The 16,217-nt window shown below is 39.7% G+C and overlaps 1 protein-coding gene across 1 annotated transcript; it reads left to right on the top strand.

Moving 5' to 3' along the window:
• Nucleotides 1–291: 291 nt before the first annotated feature.
• LOC122407986 (pleiotropic drug resistance protein TUR2-like) lies at nt 292–16,096 on the top strand. The gene is made up of 26 exons (XM_043414475.1): nt 292–983; nt 1,444–1,610; nt 3,329–3,575; nt 3,736–4,046; nt 4,237–4,435; nt 4,862–5,000; nt 5,085–5,421; nt 5,545–5,676; nt 5,757–5,985; nt 6,886–6,991; nt 7,089–7,260; nt 7,453–7,552; nt 10,304–10,609; nt 10,679–10,727; nt 11,087–11,136; nt 11,226–11,365; nt 12,157–12,327; nt 12,431–12,669; nt 12,911–13,103; nt 13,179–13,210; nt 13,322–13,427; nt 13,732–13,959; nt 14,651–14,786; nt 14,918–15,023; nt 15,622–15,722; nt 15,812–16,096. Exons 2-26 carry the CDS (start codon nt 1,509–1,511, stop codon nt 15,985–15,987), a joined length of 4,107 nt encoding a protein of 1,368 aa, XP_043270410.1. The 5' UTR covers nt 292–983; nt 1,444–1,508; the 3' UTR covers nt 15,988–16,096.
• The last annotated feature ends 121 nt before the right edge of the window (nt 16,097–16,217 follow it).

The raw sequence follows: 16,217 nt of genomic DNA, 5'->3' as shown, positions 1-16,217 counted from the left end.
TTTTTTTCGTACGATCAAGTTCTTCATTGCTTTTTCAACACAATTCCTGTCACCACGTTGAAACAATCGTCGATTCCTACTTTTTTTTACGTAATTATTTTGTTATGTAATTTATCCATAACTGTGTAAAACCCATTCGTTGACTAGTTCGGTTCGTTCCTCTCTTTCAAACAGTATGCAAATCGTGCAGTGGTTGCATGGAAGTACGAGAGTCGAAGGGAAGGTGCATTCTGGCTGGCTTTACCTCGAGTCCGATACTTGGCTCAGTCATCACGCGATCGTCAACGTCGCTGCTTCGTTTTTCACGTATACAAGTGTCCGTTTCTGTTTTTATGTCACGTCGCCGATCTAATGGATGTAAACAATTTTTTATAACTTATTTATCTCGTGACTCTCGTTACTTCTTCCATTTCGATTTTCATTTTTTTTCTGCATCCTCGGATAAAAGTAGTTTTTAAAAAAACTCGATCCCAATAATTTCCAAACCAATTTAATCATTTTCAAGTTTACAATTAAATTCGATTCATTTTTGCTGTTTAGTTTTTTAGCCATTCCCAATACCGTTGTTATTTTGATACTCGAGAATTTTAGACTGAATGAAATACAATTGAATTGCTCTTTAGATTCGAATCGTTTGATAGTGTCTTATGAAACAGCCATTGACGAACGAAGATGGGAAATCACATAGAGGCATAAAACGCTTCTCAACGATCTCGACTGTGCTTCGTATCTCGTTTGCGTTCACCCTTACGTAAGTCGTGATTTGCAAAGGTTTTGCCTACACGCTCGTGGAATGTGCATTTTTTTCCTCGAGTTCTCTCAACCTCGTGTGTAAAGAAGACAAATGATAATAAATCAACGGATTTACACCTCTATCGAATCCGGCTCGATCGATCGAAGGAATAAAAAATCACTGGTCTGCAGTACGTCAAAAGTGTGATCATTTATCATGGATATAATTGATCATTGTTGCGTCGAAAAAAGTACGTGAAATATTGAAAAATTATGGAGATTCGAAAGCATTTAATGCATTTATGGAAAAGCTGTTTTTACGCGCAGTTACCGAAGAAAAAACAAAGTATTTTTCATGGTTTTGCAAAACAATTTATCCGTATTCGTTTTGAAGAAACAGCTCCATATTTTCCATCATTTTAAAACTACTCCGCTCGCATTTTTCACGTCTATGTTTCGAATCCCTCGGAGAAATATATTCAAATAAAAACATTCATTTTGACACGCAGCTCAAGTAGAACGGGAATAAAATTTGAGACGATTTCTACAAACATGAAATAAAACGATTTTTTTTTCATCTCTTAGTTAATGAATCATAGAAATTAGAATTGTTTTCCTGCTTCGCGAAAAATGTCAAACGAAGTTTTTCAACGCGGTCGCGAGACATTGGCCCAAAGACCGAAAGGAGCTCAAACTTTTTGTTTTCATCAGGACTGATTTGAATCTAGAAAGCAATCGATCGTTGCGAGGGCGAAGATAAAAAGGGTTTCGGGAAGATGACAGCGACGGAAGAGAAGGAGCCGCTGATAGTGGCGAGCGCAACAGCGTCAACGAGCGCCGCTTCCCATCAGAGAATTTCGTACGATGCAGTAGCTTTCGTAAGTGAGACTTTACGATCGAAATCAAAAGAATCGAGTTACGTTCCGTTAATTATTGAACAAGGAATAAAATTCGCATCGAGAGGCATGCACAGCAATAACAAATTCTACTTTCGAGGTCTCGAACCGGTTGAGTTATATAAGTTTGGCCCTCGGACACACGTGGCTGAGCGCGCGTGTCTACTTTTTCTCCGTGTGCGAAACGTCCTCCCATTCCACATTATCTCCGACATAAAATGCAGTTTTATGGGTTACCTTTTATTTTTCATTCGAGTTGACGAAATCCAGTGATAAATCGGTTCATCCGACGCTGCATCTCCGATGCAGAGAACCTCGAATGTGAGCTTATGAAAAGACGATAAAAATAAAAATTCTAATGATTTTTTTCATTATGAAAATGCAATTATAATCGTTTTATTTTAACGATAAATCATTCAATTTCAACAGTTTTTTTTTCACACCTTTGTAATTGATTGAAATTGAAATGAGAATTCGAATCAATATCATCATACCCGGAAAATTCATCATCGTTTCGTCGATTGAAGCCGATCGGCGGATTCTTCCGAGCGACTTATTCGCAAAATCTCATAATCTTTTATCCACCTTTTCTCGTCGCTATTCTTGTTATTTTTTCCCGTCTGCAGTTTTTCTTTCCCTACGGTTTTTCATCGATGTCAAAATTAACGATTAAATGCGGCTGCCCGAGAGTGTGATTAAAAATGCAGCTGCTATTGAAATCGTTCGGACAGCTTGTTGGTAAATTCGTGTGGCTCCTGCGAGTACAAATGAAACCTTACGCAGCAGACAGGGAAACATACGGAAGGTGACTACGACAGGCTTCTCCCCCCGGTTAAAAATCCACCGAGTCGGTACACACAGCTAATCGCAATTATCGTTTAGAGAAGGGCGACGTCCTCTTAGGCTCGTAATCTTTTGGGTGCACGAGGGAAAGTCCTTTCGGAAAATCCTTCATCGTCTCGACTCAGGGTCGAGGAAACTCGCCCCTCAAACTCCGAAAAAAAAATTAGTTCGCAGTACAAAAATCCTCGTTCCTAAAGCTCTACTGCCCAACAATTTCACTGTCAAAAAATCATTGAAATTACCAACTCCGTGTTACAAAATTCGCCTGCTCCATTAGATCCGAATTCGTTGGTTTGGATCGCTGTTTCAGGGATGATTTTTGGGCCATGACAATTCTCAGTACGCTTGGAAATTTTCTATTGCACATCTGTTCACTCGAATCCTTCGGAAAAATCGTACTTTCTGTCCAGGGAAAAATCTTTTGCAATTTAGATACGAAAAATTTCAGTTTATTCGCAATTGTCATCGACGAAAAATGGTCCCAACATTTTTGGCATTTATTTCGATGAAAAATTATAGTACGCTTCATTTTAAAAATGGGGTAGGTAAAAAAAAACACAATTTTGCTTTTATGAACGGAATTTCAATTTGGAAAATCTTTTGGTGTGTCTACGGAATCGTTGGATGGGTTCGAAACATCTTTATTTTGTATTTTCGGTTCCCACTGTTCCCTTCGTGATTTTTTTCAGATTTAAAAAGAACATTTTCACCTTCCCCCTCCCTGAAATCAATCGGGGTTCTTTTATCAATGGAAATAATGCTAAAAAAATAATCTGGAATGCTTTTTAGCAAAAGTAAGTGCTGTAAATAATTTGCCACATCTTCGAGTCAAGCTTATATCCAATGATTCATTGCAGTTCGATCCAAAAAGGGATAATCATAGAAATGGACCGCGAACCGCTGAACCGGAAGCTGTGCTTCGGATGGATCCAATTTTGTCGTCCAACGGACACAAAGATCGATCGGTGGAACCTTCGGAAAGGATAACGTACACGTGGAGTGATGTGAACGTTTATCACGCCAAGAAGAAAGATCGTTTCTGGGATCGCTTCAAATTGCTTAGGAACAAACGACCAGTCGAACAAAAGCACATTCTCAAAGATGGTAAATCAAATGATTCACGGATTTTGAAACTTCTGGTATTTAGCAAATTAATGATCGAATGAAATTCAGTTCAACTGTGTCGTCATAATACGGACAATCTTATTTCGTAAAATTTATTTATTTTAATTCGTGTGTGTGTGTGTGTGTGTGTGTTTAAAAGTTTGCGGGGTCGCTTATCCCGGCGAGCTCCTCGTAATAATGGGATCATCCGGAGCAGGAAAAACGACACTTTTGAACACGTTGACATTTCGTCCTGCTCGGGGAATAACCGTTTCCGGCATGATGGCAGCGAACGGTCAACGCGTTAGTCCGAGTGTTCTAATCTCAAGGACGGCTTACGTTCAGCAAGACGATTTATTCGTTGGAACTCTCACGGTGAAGGAGCATCTTTTATTCCAGGCAATGGTACGAATGGATCGCAACATTCCTTATCGCCAAAGACTCAAGAGAGTGAACGAAGTCATTTCTGAAGTGAGTGCATCTCAAAGTTTTATTTAAATGTTTGGTTATTTGGTTATTAAAAAACGAATTAGGGGCGAATTGGAATGATTGTAGGAATAAAAAAAAACTGAGAAATTCAAATGTTTTGGTGGAATATCGAAACTCATTGTCAAATCGAAGTTTCCGAATAACGAATGAAAATTTTCTCGTTTTCACGCAGCTCGCACTAACAAAATGCAAAAATACCGTTATCGGTATTCCAGGACGCGTGAAAGGTCTGTCCGGAGGTGAAATGAAAAGATTGTCGTTCGCCTCGGAAGTTCTGACCGATCCTCCTCTCATGTTCTGCGACGAGCCAACTTCCGGTCTCGATTCTTTCATGGCGCATCAAGTAGTCTCAGTCCTCAAGGATTTGACTCGTACGTGAAGGAAAACATTTTTCTGCACCTCTTTTTATCGCGCTTTGTTTATCGATCGGTGAGCCTGGACCCCGGGAAGCCATTTTTCCGGACGCGACACTTGAAACAAGGTCGAAAACGAGCCTGAACTTGACTTTACGATAACGATAAAATCATTCAGTCCGCGATAACGAGACTGAATTTATTATAAATAAAAAAGAAGCAACGTGCGTTAAAGTCGAACTTCGTGAAGATTTCACGATGAAAACTCTATAAAATGGAAGAAACGAATGAAAAAAATATTTTTATTGGATAACTATGGAAAATCTATGGCGCGAAATAAAGTAGAAAAAAAAAGCAGAGAAGCGAGTTTCTCTTCCAAATGAATTTGGGTCCTTTTTCCTGTAGAATGATGATTTGACTGATTGTGACTTGTTGGAATCGTAGGTCGAGGCAAAACGATCATTGCAACGCTCCATCAACCATCGTCGGAGCTCTTCGCTCTCTTCGACAGAATATTGTTGATGGCGGAAGGACGAGTCGCGTTCATGGGGACGCCCGAGCAGGCTTGTGCCTTCTTCAAATCGTGTGTAAAAATGCCTTAAAAGAATAGCGCCGCGAGAGCGAAGTAATCGAGCGAAAGAGTGACGAATATTGTTGACCGTTTCAGGATGGGAGCCGTTTGCCCGAGTAATTACAACCCCGCCGATTACTTCGTCCAAGTTCTGGCGGTCGTTCCAGGTCGTGAAGTGTCCTGCAGACACGCAATAAATTCGGTCTGCGATGCTTTTCAACGCAGCGATCACGGGATGAAAATAGCGCTGGAGGCCGAGTCGATCAACGGGGAATTCGAGGATTCCTTGAAAGATTCAGCCTCCAAGGGCAACAGAGGAAGCTCGCCTTACAAAGCATCCTGGTGCGAACAGTTTCGTGCCGTTCTTTGGCGCTCGTGGATCTCCGTCATCAAAGAGCCAATACTCATCAAAGTTCGACTGCTTCAAACCCTGGTAACGCGTCACTCATTTCTAAAAGCCTCTCGTGCAAAAAGTATTGAGTTTTCAGGAGCGCCATTTTCATCGTCAATTTTGTTTTCACTATCTCACTCACAGCAAGCTTGATTTTTGTCTCAGATGGTGTCGCTGCTCATCGGAGTTATATATTTCGGTCAAAAGCTCGACCAGGATGGAGTCATGAATATCAACGGTTCACTGTTTATATTCCTCACGAATATGACATTCCAAAACGTATTTGCAGTGATAAGTGTTGGTGTCGAATCGAGTCGGTAGTTCGACCAAATAATTCAGTGTCGATCTGACCCCGTTTTGTTTGTCTCTTCTTCCAGGTCTTCTGTGCGGAATTACCAATTTTTTTGAGAGAGCATCGCAACGGAATGTACCGCACTGACATTTATTTCATCTGCAAGACGCTCGCGGAAGCTCCAATTTTTGTGGCTGTGCCCTTCGTCTTCACGACCGTTGCTTATCCAATGGTCGGTCTGTATCCTGGAGTTGAACATTTCTTCATCGCTGCTGGAATCCTCGTATTGATAGCCAACGTCGCTACCTCCTTTGGTAATTGAAGGAAAAATAAAAACGACGTTCACGCTGGAATAGGGAAATTAACGCCTCGATTGACGAGCCATATTGGGACGTTAATCCGTCGTAAAGAATCGTTCAGTTCCAATGAAAGCCTGAAAAACTTTTCGTCGTTTGCTCAAAAGATTTTATTCTTTAAAAGAAACGGTTTCGAAACATCGGAATGTCAATTTTTGCGATGCAGTCCAATATTATTTATTTTTTATTGCCTTGTTTATAGAAAATTCGTGTTTTTAAGGACTTGTAAACACTTGTGACGGGCGGAAACGTAGAAACAAATTTTATGCGTATTTACACCACTTATTTATTATAATAATGGCCAGGGCCTGGACGAAAGATTTCGTATTTTATTGGAAAAAAAGTTGTAGCAAAAAACTGAAAATTTAGCACCTCAAAAAATGATTTTTTTGTTAAAACTGTCGCCATTTTTTTTAAATCAACATTTTTACAAATCCTCCGTCCAGGCCCAAGATGTTTTTATACTAAACAAGTGGTATAAATTTGGTATGAATCGGATCAATAGTTTATTATTTATCATGTCCACCGCAACTGATGCTCAAAAAAACGTGCTACTGCAATACAGCTGGAATACGTGAACGTACGTACTGACGAATGTCGTTCACAGTTTTTCTATAAACATTTGTTTTCTTGTCGAAAAAAAATCAAGAAAAGCACGTTTTTTTGTAATTTTATTGAACGAGGGATTAATATCGTGGTGTAACACTCCGGTACGTAATGTCCCAGGCGCTATAGAATTACACGAAGGAGAAGAGGAATCGATCTCGTCTTACAAATCCTCGAGACCGTTTTTCGCCACTTATTTATCACGAGCGATGCAAATACATCGAGTACGCACTTTTTTCTTCATTATTCCAGGTTACCTAATTTCGTGCGCGAGTACGAATATTTCCATGGCCCTCTCGGTTGGACCACCAGTTATCATTCCATTCCTACTGTTTGGTGGATTTTTCTTGAATACTGCGTGAGTAAACGAAGATGAAAATTCACAGGACACGATGATTTTTGACAGGCAAGTTTTTCCCTCGTTGTTCCAACTTTTGACTCGACTCTTTTCAAAGCTCGGTTCCACCTTACTTCAAATGGTTTTCCTATCTCTCCTGGTTTCGTTATGGCAACGAAGCACTCTTGATAAATCAATGGTCCGACGTCGAATCCATAGCCTGCACTCGAAGTAACGCCACGTGTCCCAAAACCGGAAGTATGGTTCTCCAAACGTTCAATTTTCGAGAAGTGAGTGCGAAACGTCAGAATAATTGATACGTCGAATAGAGAAATGCCTTAACAAATTTTGTGGGAAGGAGAAATTTCAAACATCGTATTGACAAAGAATTTAAAAAACATTGGCAAAAATAGAAAAATTGGAGTGTTTTTTTTATTGAAAAAATCGATTCTTAAATTGTTTTTATTCGATGCTTTAACCAGGAGGACTTTTGGGTGGACATAATCAGCCTGGTCAGTCTCATCATAGCCTTCCGATTCCTCGCATTCCTGGCACTACTCTCCAAAACTTTGAGATCGAAATAGACGAGGAAAGAGTGAAAAATCTAACCAATTTGTGAAAACAACGATTTCCAGAGACGAAAGCGAATGGTGTGAAAAAATGATACTTTGAATTGTTATTTGCAGTTACGCAATTCACAGTCGCAATTCACTCAAAGCGCCATCGTTAGCGACATTTGATTCGTTGGAGTTGAAGAAAAGTGTCGTATAATATGTGAATATACAAATCGATAAATTGAAATAGAAATTTTCTACTTTCACAAATGCATGAAACCTGTGCGACTTACAACTAAATCGAGAAGAGAAAACATATTGTAAGATATTTTATGAGGTTTTTGTAAAATCGATAAATCTTTTGGTCAAATCGAGCGGTTTGTCCGATTAACGTAGATCATGCCCGAAGGATCGTATTTTATGGGTGTGTCTAAATTGGATCGATTTTTACTCCCTAATTAAAAATATCACTTTAAACTAATGTCAGAGTTATTAATTCGAAATTGTAAATAAATTTGTTCAACTTAACTTTTGGCGAATGAAATTACAAGCCATTCATTAATCGTGTAAAATTACAAGCCATCCACGATGTTCATCCGTTTTTGTGTAAAAAATCGCAACACAAGGGGAAATGGATAAATAAAAAAGTATTAGTAAAAATACAGAAGGCTATGACAGGAATGGGCCAAGCCAAGACGAAACAAAATGCCGAAATAAGTAAATGCGAAGTTATACGATTGCTCATTACCACTTTCGTTCAATCTTGAACGTAATTTATCTTTATTACTAGCAAGACAATCGTCTCGAATTTTTTCCCAAACCTTCGTTATATACTTCATCGTTATTGTGTACTTTTTGCATAAACTTCGTAAGAAGCGTTCGTTCCTTATATGAAAAGATAAACGATTTTTAGTCCCTATAAACCTGTGTATTTTTCATCATATTTAAACACGTTTATTTCAATAACCAAAAGGACGAACCCTTCAAAATTAGACACGCGTGTCAGTCGACTACCCGTTTAAACTTTGGGTAAATTTGAGGACTTTCTTAACGAAAATCGTTTCGTGCATGAGCTACTTTCAGAGAGAAATAAAAAACTTGTTATAGACCCGTTCGTTTCATTATTTTTTGAATCTCCTGTAAAAATTCTCCCGCGACAAAATTCACACGTAAATAAACACTTGATATAATACGCCGCGACAATTTTGCGTGATTGGTATTTCGAGTCGGATGAAAAATAGCACTGCGGAGCAAGAAAAAACGTAGCTGATGATTCCTCGATCGATTCTCAACCGCTTCGGAATCGTCGAAGCAAAGTCGACCGCGTGCTCCGATGTCGGTTGCAACCGCGACGCCCGATAACCGGTTGACAATGACACCCTGCGACCGCGCGTGGGAAATACAAATGACTAAAAAGTAACAAACAGTTGTTTGTGTACACGCGCGTATCCTTGCCAAATGGATTTCATGGAACTCGGTTGTTCCATGAAATTCTACTACTAGTCGAACGAGAGTCTGGAGATCCGGATACGCGTCTGACAGCCTGCAACGTAACCTTATGAAACGGTGACGACATCCTTGAAGGAGGAAAAACATCTCGAGCAAGACCGAATCGATTCCCGAGTGAAACTCGATATCGTCGTGACTGTTTACAGCGAATTTTTGCCTCGTCGACGCCCGTTGGATCGACGACAAATATTCTCACGTTAATCATTCAATATTGCAAAAAAATATCGAATTATTTGCCGCACAAATATCCGAGAAGGCTGCTGCTCTCAAAATTTGTTCTCTTGTCATTTCTTATTTTTCTTGTCAATTTTTGACATTTTACGAGCAAATTTGTTGCCTTTGCTTTATTCCCGAGGACTCGACGGTGCGGCGTTAAAATCGATCCGGCCGTTAAATCGTCAACGTGTCATTTTTTCCTCCCGTACTTGCAAGTACGTTATTATAATAATAAGCATGGTCCAAGTGCGAGGCGCGAGGTCCGAGTCGCGAACGTATAAGGTTTCGGTCTTCGATTACCATAATCCCGAGTGTCGGATACCTGTCGGAAAGTGCACGCATTTTTTCTTCGGTAAACAGCAGCCGAGCATGCTGTTCTGCATTCCAATATGAAATAAGAATTTTCAATGAATGCCAAAAATTCAATCGGAGGCGAAGCGAAACGTTTGACTCGACCTGCTTGTTTGAAAATATTATTTTCGTCCGATTTTCAGGCACTTCTCGTTCCATTGACTTTGGGGATCAACAAAAACGAGTGGATCGTCGTTGAATTACGATTCGATCGAATGGAACGAAACTTTACACTCAAAATATGAAAAAACAAAAATTTCGTGTCGCTTCCAGTTACTTTTTTGTCCAGCAGTCGAGCGTGGCTGGTAAGCCGAAAATGGAATTTTGATATTCACTAAAATGAAACAACAAAAATGACGAATGAATTGAAAAAATTTGGGGAAAACGAACCTAAAAGTTCGATGGAAACGATCATTTGGCCAAATAACGTTTTTTTACCATTTTTTCTGTCATCAAATACTCGACAATTCTACACATCGTTTTTCATTACAATGAAAAATTCTAAATCCAGAGTTAAAAAGAGAATCGACGAATTGAGTCGAATTAAAGGAACCGGTGAATCGATCGTCACCAATCGAATTAAACGAGGCTCGTCGAAGTCTGAATCCGTTATTAAGGGACTGAAAATCCCAGAGGACGAGAGCTCCCTTCCATACGGCGAATATCGTACGTTGAATAATCGACTGGGGCAACCCTTACGCAGTCGTGTACAACGAGGTATCGAGATCGCAGTCGCCGCTCAGCGCTAAGGTTTCCTCTCATGAACGAAAAAGTAGGCCTGCGTCAAGTTCCGCGATCTCGATAGCGCTCGTCAATAGTGTTTTTCCGTGTTTCAATTCTATGAAATTAATGAACAAAGTGCAACGAAAAATGTTGGAAAATTCACCTCAACCGAGAATTCCTCGGCCGTTTGATTCCCTGGGCAAAGGGGTCACGCTCTCTTGGAGCGATCTCTCTGTTTATGTCATGGATCGTGGCAGCAGCGTTTGCAATCAACTTGTCAATAACGGTGAGATCATCCTTTAAAAAAATCCAAAATAATCGAATGGAAGAGGCTTGACACTCGCATTGATTTTAGTTCGGGGGGCAGTCAGACCCGGCGATTTGACAGCTATCTTGGGAGGAAGGTAAACCATTTTCATCATCAGCGATGACGAATAGTTATTGCTTGCTGGCCAACAAATTTGTCGGCCAATAACTTTGAATTATTTTGAGAAAAAAATTAACCCAATTATCAGTGGCTAAAGTGCCCATTTTCGAGGGCCTTTTTCTAAGCATTGCATAACCAGTCATTAACAGTTTTTAGTGATGAATAATAATTGATTTGTAAAAAAAAACTGAGGAATCGTTGACAGAGAAGCCAAGTCCGAAATGCTTGAGCAACGATTCGTAATAAAAGTTCATTTTTGGGACGATAAATGGGTGAACGTGATGTGGCATTTGACAGGAAATACTCGTACGTCATTCGATGATTGTTTGTCGACAGCGGAGCGGGAAAAAGTTCGTTGATGACAGCCCTGGCGCTGCGGACGGGGCGTGAGTCCAATTTATTTTCGGCGCGCGTGTGCAACTCGTTTTTACTCGTCCATTAATCTCGAAGTTCATGGAATCTCCGTTCATTTCAGCGGGAATTATTGTGCACGGTGATATACGAATAAACGGACAAATTCCGGGGCCTTCGTTCATGAGACACTGCAGCGGTTTCATGCATCAGGAAGATATTTTCATCGGTACTATGACGGTTTTGGAACACATGTGGTTTATGGTGAGTTGGATGAAAGGAGGAACGTAATTGCTCCTTGAATTAGTGGTCGAATGAAAAATTCATTGACAACCGCGAGGAGGGAATTTGGCAGACAAAAAGGATGAAAGAAACTGTCGAGTTTACAGTGAGAAAAGAAATTTTCTGATTCGACAAAATAGTCGTGAAATAAAAACGAACGAACAAATAAAAATTTCGCTGTTTCTGAAATTCCATTTTTTGGCTCAAATAAGTTCTCCGCGACGAGAACATCTTGGAACCAACAAAAGTTTTGGTCAGCCAACAAACTCCATTTTTTCGTGACGTTTCTCGATCCGCAACACAAATCTTTAAGGAGGGTGGCTACACTCGTCGAAATGATAAGAAATTGATTAAATTTGGTGATAATGTTCTTCAACATCAAGTGCGAAGACACCATTTTTTTCAAAATTTTCGTCTGCTTAGTTATCGAGTAATTACGCATTAAAGCAGATTTCTCATGCCTGGAATATATACCTATACATATGGAAACGCTATGCTTATACACTTGAACTTTAGTGATCAATTACTCGATAACTGTACAGAAGAAAAATCGTAAAAAATTTGTATTGTCAAATTTGGCCCTAAAGAATATGTTCACCAAATTTTATTAAATTCTTATCATTTTGAAATTTTCAATGTATTTAACATGGTTTAGCATGGCAACATTGTATCGTCGGTAGCCACCCTCCTTAAACGAATCAGTGAAATTTCTCTACTGCTGGTACCCTCGAGCTTGCTATCGAGAAATTTGGAGAAACAACGAATTATTTCAGGCTCGAATGAAGCTCGACAGAAGAATGGAAAACTGGGAAATCCGCGAGAGAGTCGACAACCTTTTGAAAGAAGTTGGCTTGTCGTCTCGACGGGATGCGCGAATCGGGACAGGAGGCTACGACAAAGTGTTGTCTGGCGGGGAAAAAAAGCGTTTGGCATTCGCGACCGAAGTACGAAACGGAAAGAGACGATGAGAAAATTCTCCAAAGTAATCGAGCAATTTTCACCACTCTCTGCTCGATTTTCTCGACCAATTCCTTCTCTTGATTTCAGTTACTCACGGATCCGAAAATTTTATTTCTCGACGAACCAACGACCGGACAAGACTCTCATTCGGCGAGTGTCCTCGTCTCTCAACTGACGGAATTCGCACGTCGGGGACGGACGGTTTTGTGCACTATTCATCAACCGAGCTCCGCCATTTTCGACACTTTTCACCGCATTATTCTCGTCGCTGATGGACGAATCGCCTTCGCCGGAACTCGGGAGCAAGCACTGAAGTTTTTCTCCAGGTTCCAAAACGTGCTTTTCGACGTGTTTACGAAATAAACAAAAATTCGAATTTTCCAACCCGCAACGAAGCAGAAATCGCCCAATTTTTTCAACCCACAAAAAATCTTCATTTGAATTCGCGAAAAAATCGAGCAATTCTAGCCAACGTATTCGAAAATTTTTGCTGGAAAATGAAAACTTCCTTCGAACCGTCGAATCAAACCGAATTTAATGAAAATCACTGAAAACTTCAAATTTCAGACAGGGTTACGACTGCCCCAGAAAATACAATCCGGCCGATTTCCTCGTAGCAACGCTGGCCATAGCGCCGAGAGAAGAGGATTCGAGTAGAAGAACGGCTCAAAGAATTTGCGACGCTTTTCTGACGAGTGACGCTTGTCGAGAAACGGACGTGATACTGCAGCTCGAGCTTCACATGGCGTCGTCGTACGATGTGAGAGAATGCAACCAATTTCATGAAATCGAAATAATGCTTTTGCGACTGTATTTTGACGAAATTTGATTTCAGTGGCGCGGGGATATTCGAAACTTGAGTAATTTGTGAGTACAGTGATCGATGGGAGCTGCAAAAATGTTAAAAAACATTTTCGTTTGAGTTTCCTACTTTGGTTTGAACTTGTGTGTGTGTGGGTGTGATTGAAACATTTTCAGTAAACAAATCCCATGCTGGAAGAGACTCTACTGGTTGACTCACAGGGGATTCATGCAGGTTTTGAGGGATCCTTCGGTCCAGTGTGTTCGCATAATACAAAAATTGGTAAAAAATTTGATAAACTTAACGTTTATGATGATCGTTCGATGTTTTTGCTTCTCGCGCCCTGCAAAAGTATCGAAAACGTTGAACGAAATTGTGTTTGGTTTGCCACTTTCATCGGAACGTTTTATCAGTCCTCTCAACTTTTCAAAATTCAAACATTCAAGATTTGAAAAATTTTGAGAGACGCTTTATCGCGAAGGAAAGATCAGGCTCGTTTTCGACCTTCTTTTTGGGTTAACTTTTGTAAGAATAAATCGTCAGCCTCGCGAGGGTTAATAATTTTAGTGTATTTCCACTGTTGCAGTGTCTCGCGATAATGGCAGGTTTATGTTTCGTCGGTGCAATAAACTTGGATCAATTGGGAGTACAAGCGGTCCAAGGAGTACTTTTTATTCTAGTTTCGGAAAATGCTTTTTTCCCAATGTACGCGACTCTTTCTCTGATACCCCAGGAACTGCCGTTGTTTCTGAGGGAACATCGAGCCGGAATGTACCCGAGCCATCTTTATTATTTTTCACGAATCATTTCCCTGGTGAGAATTTCTCGATTGCACTTTACGATAATTAGTTTGACGAATACAAATTCATTTATTTGAGAACAAGCCAATTTTATTATTCGCGTAGTGAGATATGCATATTAGAATGAGAAACCGTGGTCCTGGGTACCGAAAGGGAGATGAAACCCCTGCGAAGAAATTGAAATAGTTCCAAAATCATTAGCATCGAATTTGTCCATCGAAGTGGTCAGTAGGGTCAGTAATTTTTCGATTCAGTGACTATTCCGAAAACGTATAAAAACATTTTTTGCCTCGAGTCCTTATTTTTCATCACGACGAATAATAATTCAGTCGCAGAAGTTGGAATTCATCACGCCATAAAACTCAACCTCCCCCATCGAATGACTTTTCACTCCTTCATATATGGCTAGAGACATAAACATAAAAATACAAATAAAAATAAGAAATTTTCCACATGAAAAGTTCGTTGATGAAAAATTTCGGTTTCTCCGCACCGAGCATCATTATCTGTAACTTGATCGATGACGAAATGGCAAAGAGCGAAAAATTAGACTCATTTTTGGGAAAAATGACTGAAATACATAAACGTTTTTATTTTCAACGTCGATCTCGTTACATTGTGGAAGTAATTTTTTCTCAGATTTTTTGTGCATCCTTCATTTATCACGATTAATTTGGAGCAAAAACGAGAAAGCTCTATTTTCAGCTGCCAGGATTGATAGTCGAGCCCGTTCTCTTCACAATGATCGTTTACTGGCTGGCAGGACTCAGAAGTACGATAGAAGCTTTCGGATGGACTTTGCTCGTAGCCATTCTGACGATGAACGTTTCTACAGCTTGTGGTATTCGACATTTGATGAGGAAAAAAATGATAAATTGTCAATGATCGATTGAGATCTTTTGAGATTGATTCGGTGTCACACAGAATTCAACGCCATCTCCGGTCCTGAAATATCGCTGATTTTCTTTCCAGGTTGTTTCTTTTCTGCGGCTTTTGACAGCGTGCCATTGGCAATGGCGTATTTAGTGCCCTTCGATTACATTCTCATGATTACAATGGGACCGTTCGTCAAACTCGGGTAATTCATTAATCACGACACTGGTGCAAATTTGCACTTGGACTTTTCCAAACGTCTTATTCCATCCACGAATGTATGGAATTGATCTTACAACGGGACTTTTTAGGGGTAACAATTCCTTAGTAATCGATTAAAATCGTTTAAAAAATTGAAAAATCAAGTTTTATTATACAAAAATAGCCAAATTGAAGAAAGGAGTTTGAAGTTCGAGACACTTGGAATTTTCGTGGGTGCAAATTTGCAGCACAGTTAAAACGGGTTAAAACGGAGTCCTCCAAAGAATTTATGTCAAAAATGAATACTGTGCTGGAAAAGAGTGAAAAATATCAAATTTTAAGCTGTAAAAAAATTTATTAGACCTGTGCAGTCTCGATTTATTCGAATTTTTGTCTATGCACGATGATGTAAAAAAGGGACGCTGAACAAAATAGCGATGACATTTACAAATACTTGGGGAAAGTCTCTATTTTTTACGAGCGTGCGTGCCAAACTACGAGCGATAAAAAATGAATGAAAAAATGGACTCGATTGAAATATTGGATAACACTTGTTCGAATTTTTAATGATGTTGGGCGCCGGTGGATTTTTGTTTCGTCAGAACCTTGCCAATGGTCATTGGCTGGGTGAAGTACATATCGTGGTTGTTACATTCGACCGAGGCGCTGACGATCGTGCAGTGGAAAGATGTGCACAACATAAGTACGTGAAATCATGAAAAGTAGGAAAAAAAATTCTACTTCATATTTATCATTCTTTACTGTTATGCTTTTTTGCTTTTTTTTCTATAGCTTGCGAAAAAGAAGATTCGGAGCTGCCGTGTTTGACTGAGGGCTCCCAAGTGCTTGACAGGTACGATTTCGACGAGAAGAACTTTTGGATGGACATCACAGCGATGGCGATAATACTAACGGTTTTTCACATTTTGGCTTACCTTTCCTTATGGAATCGATGTCGATCGAAGTGAAACGATTACGTATGTTTACGTCGTGCTTTTATAAATAATGAAATATCGAAATGTGCCTATTCGTGAATGCGTGGAAGAGAAAATTCAATAAAAATCCTGTTTGTATGTGCGAAAGAGCAAAACTCATAACCTGCCTCTAAAATTTGTGTTAATGATAAAAAATATTCGAGTAGAAATGATCAAAACCGTTGACAATTTTTCATTATTTCTTCGCAACGGTTAGAAAAAAA

Source organism: Venturia canescens, chromosome 3 (assembly GCF_019457755.1).
Source record: "Venturia canescens isolate UGA chromosome 3, ASM1945775v1, whole genome shotgun sequence".
NCBI classification, from domain to species: domain Eukaryota; kingdom Metazoa; phylum Arthropoda; class Insecta; order Hymenoptera; family Ichneumonidae; genus Venturia; species Venturia canescens.
The sequence above is the reverse complement of the archived record's forward strand: the minus strand, read 5'-3'. Positions and strand labels throughout refer to the sequence as shown.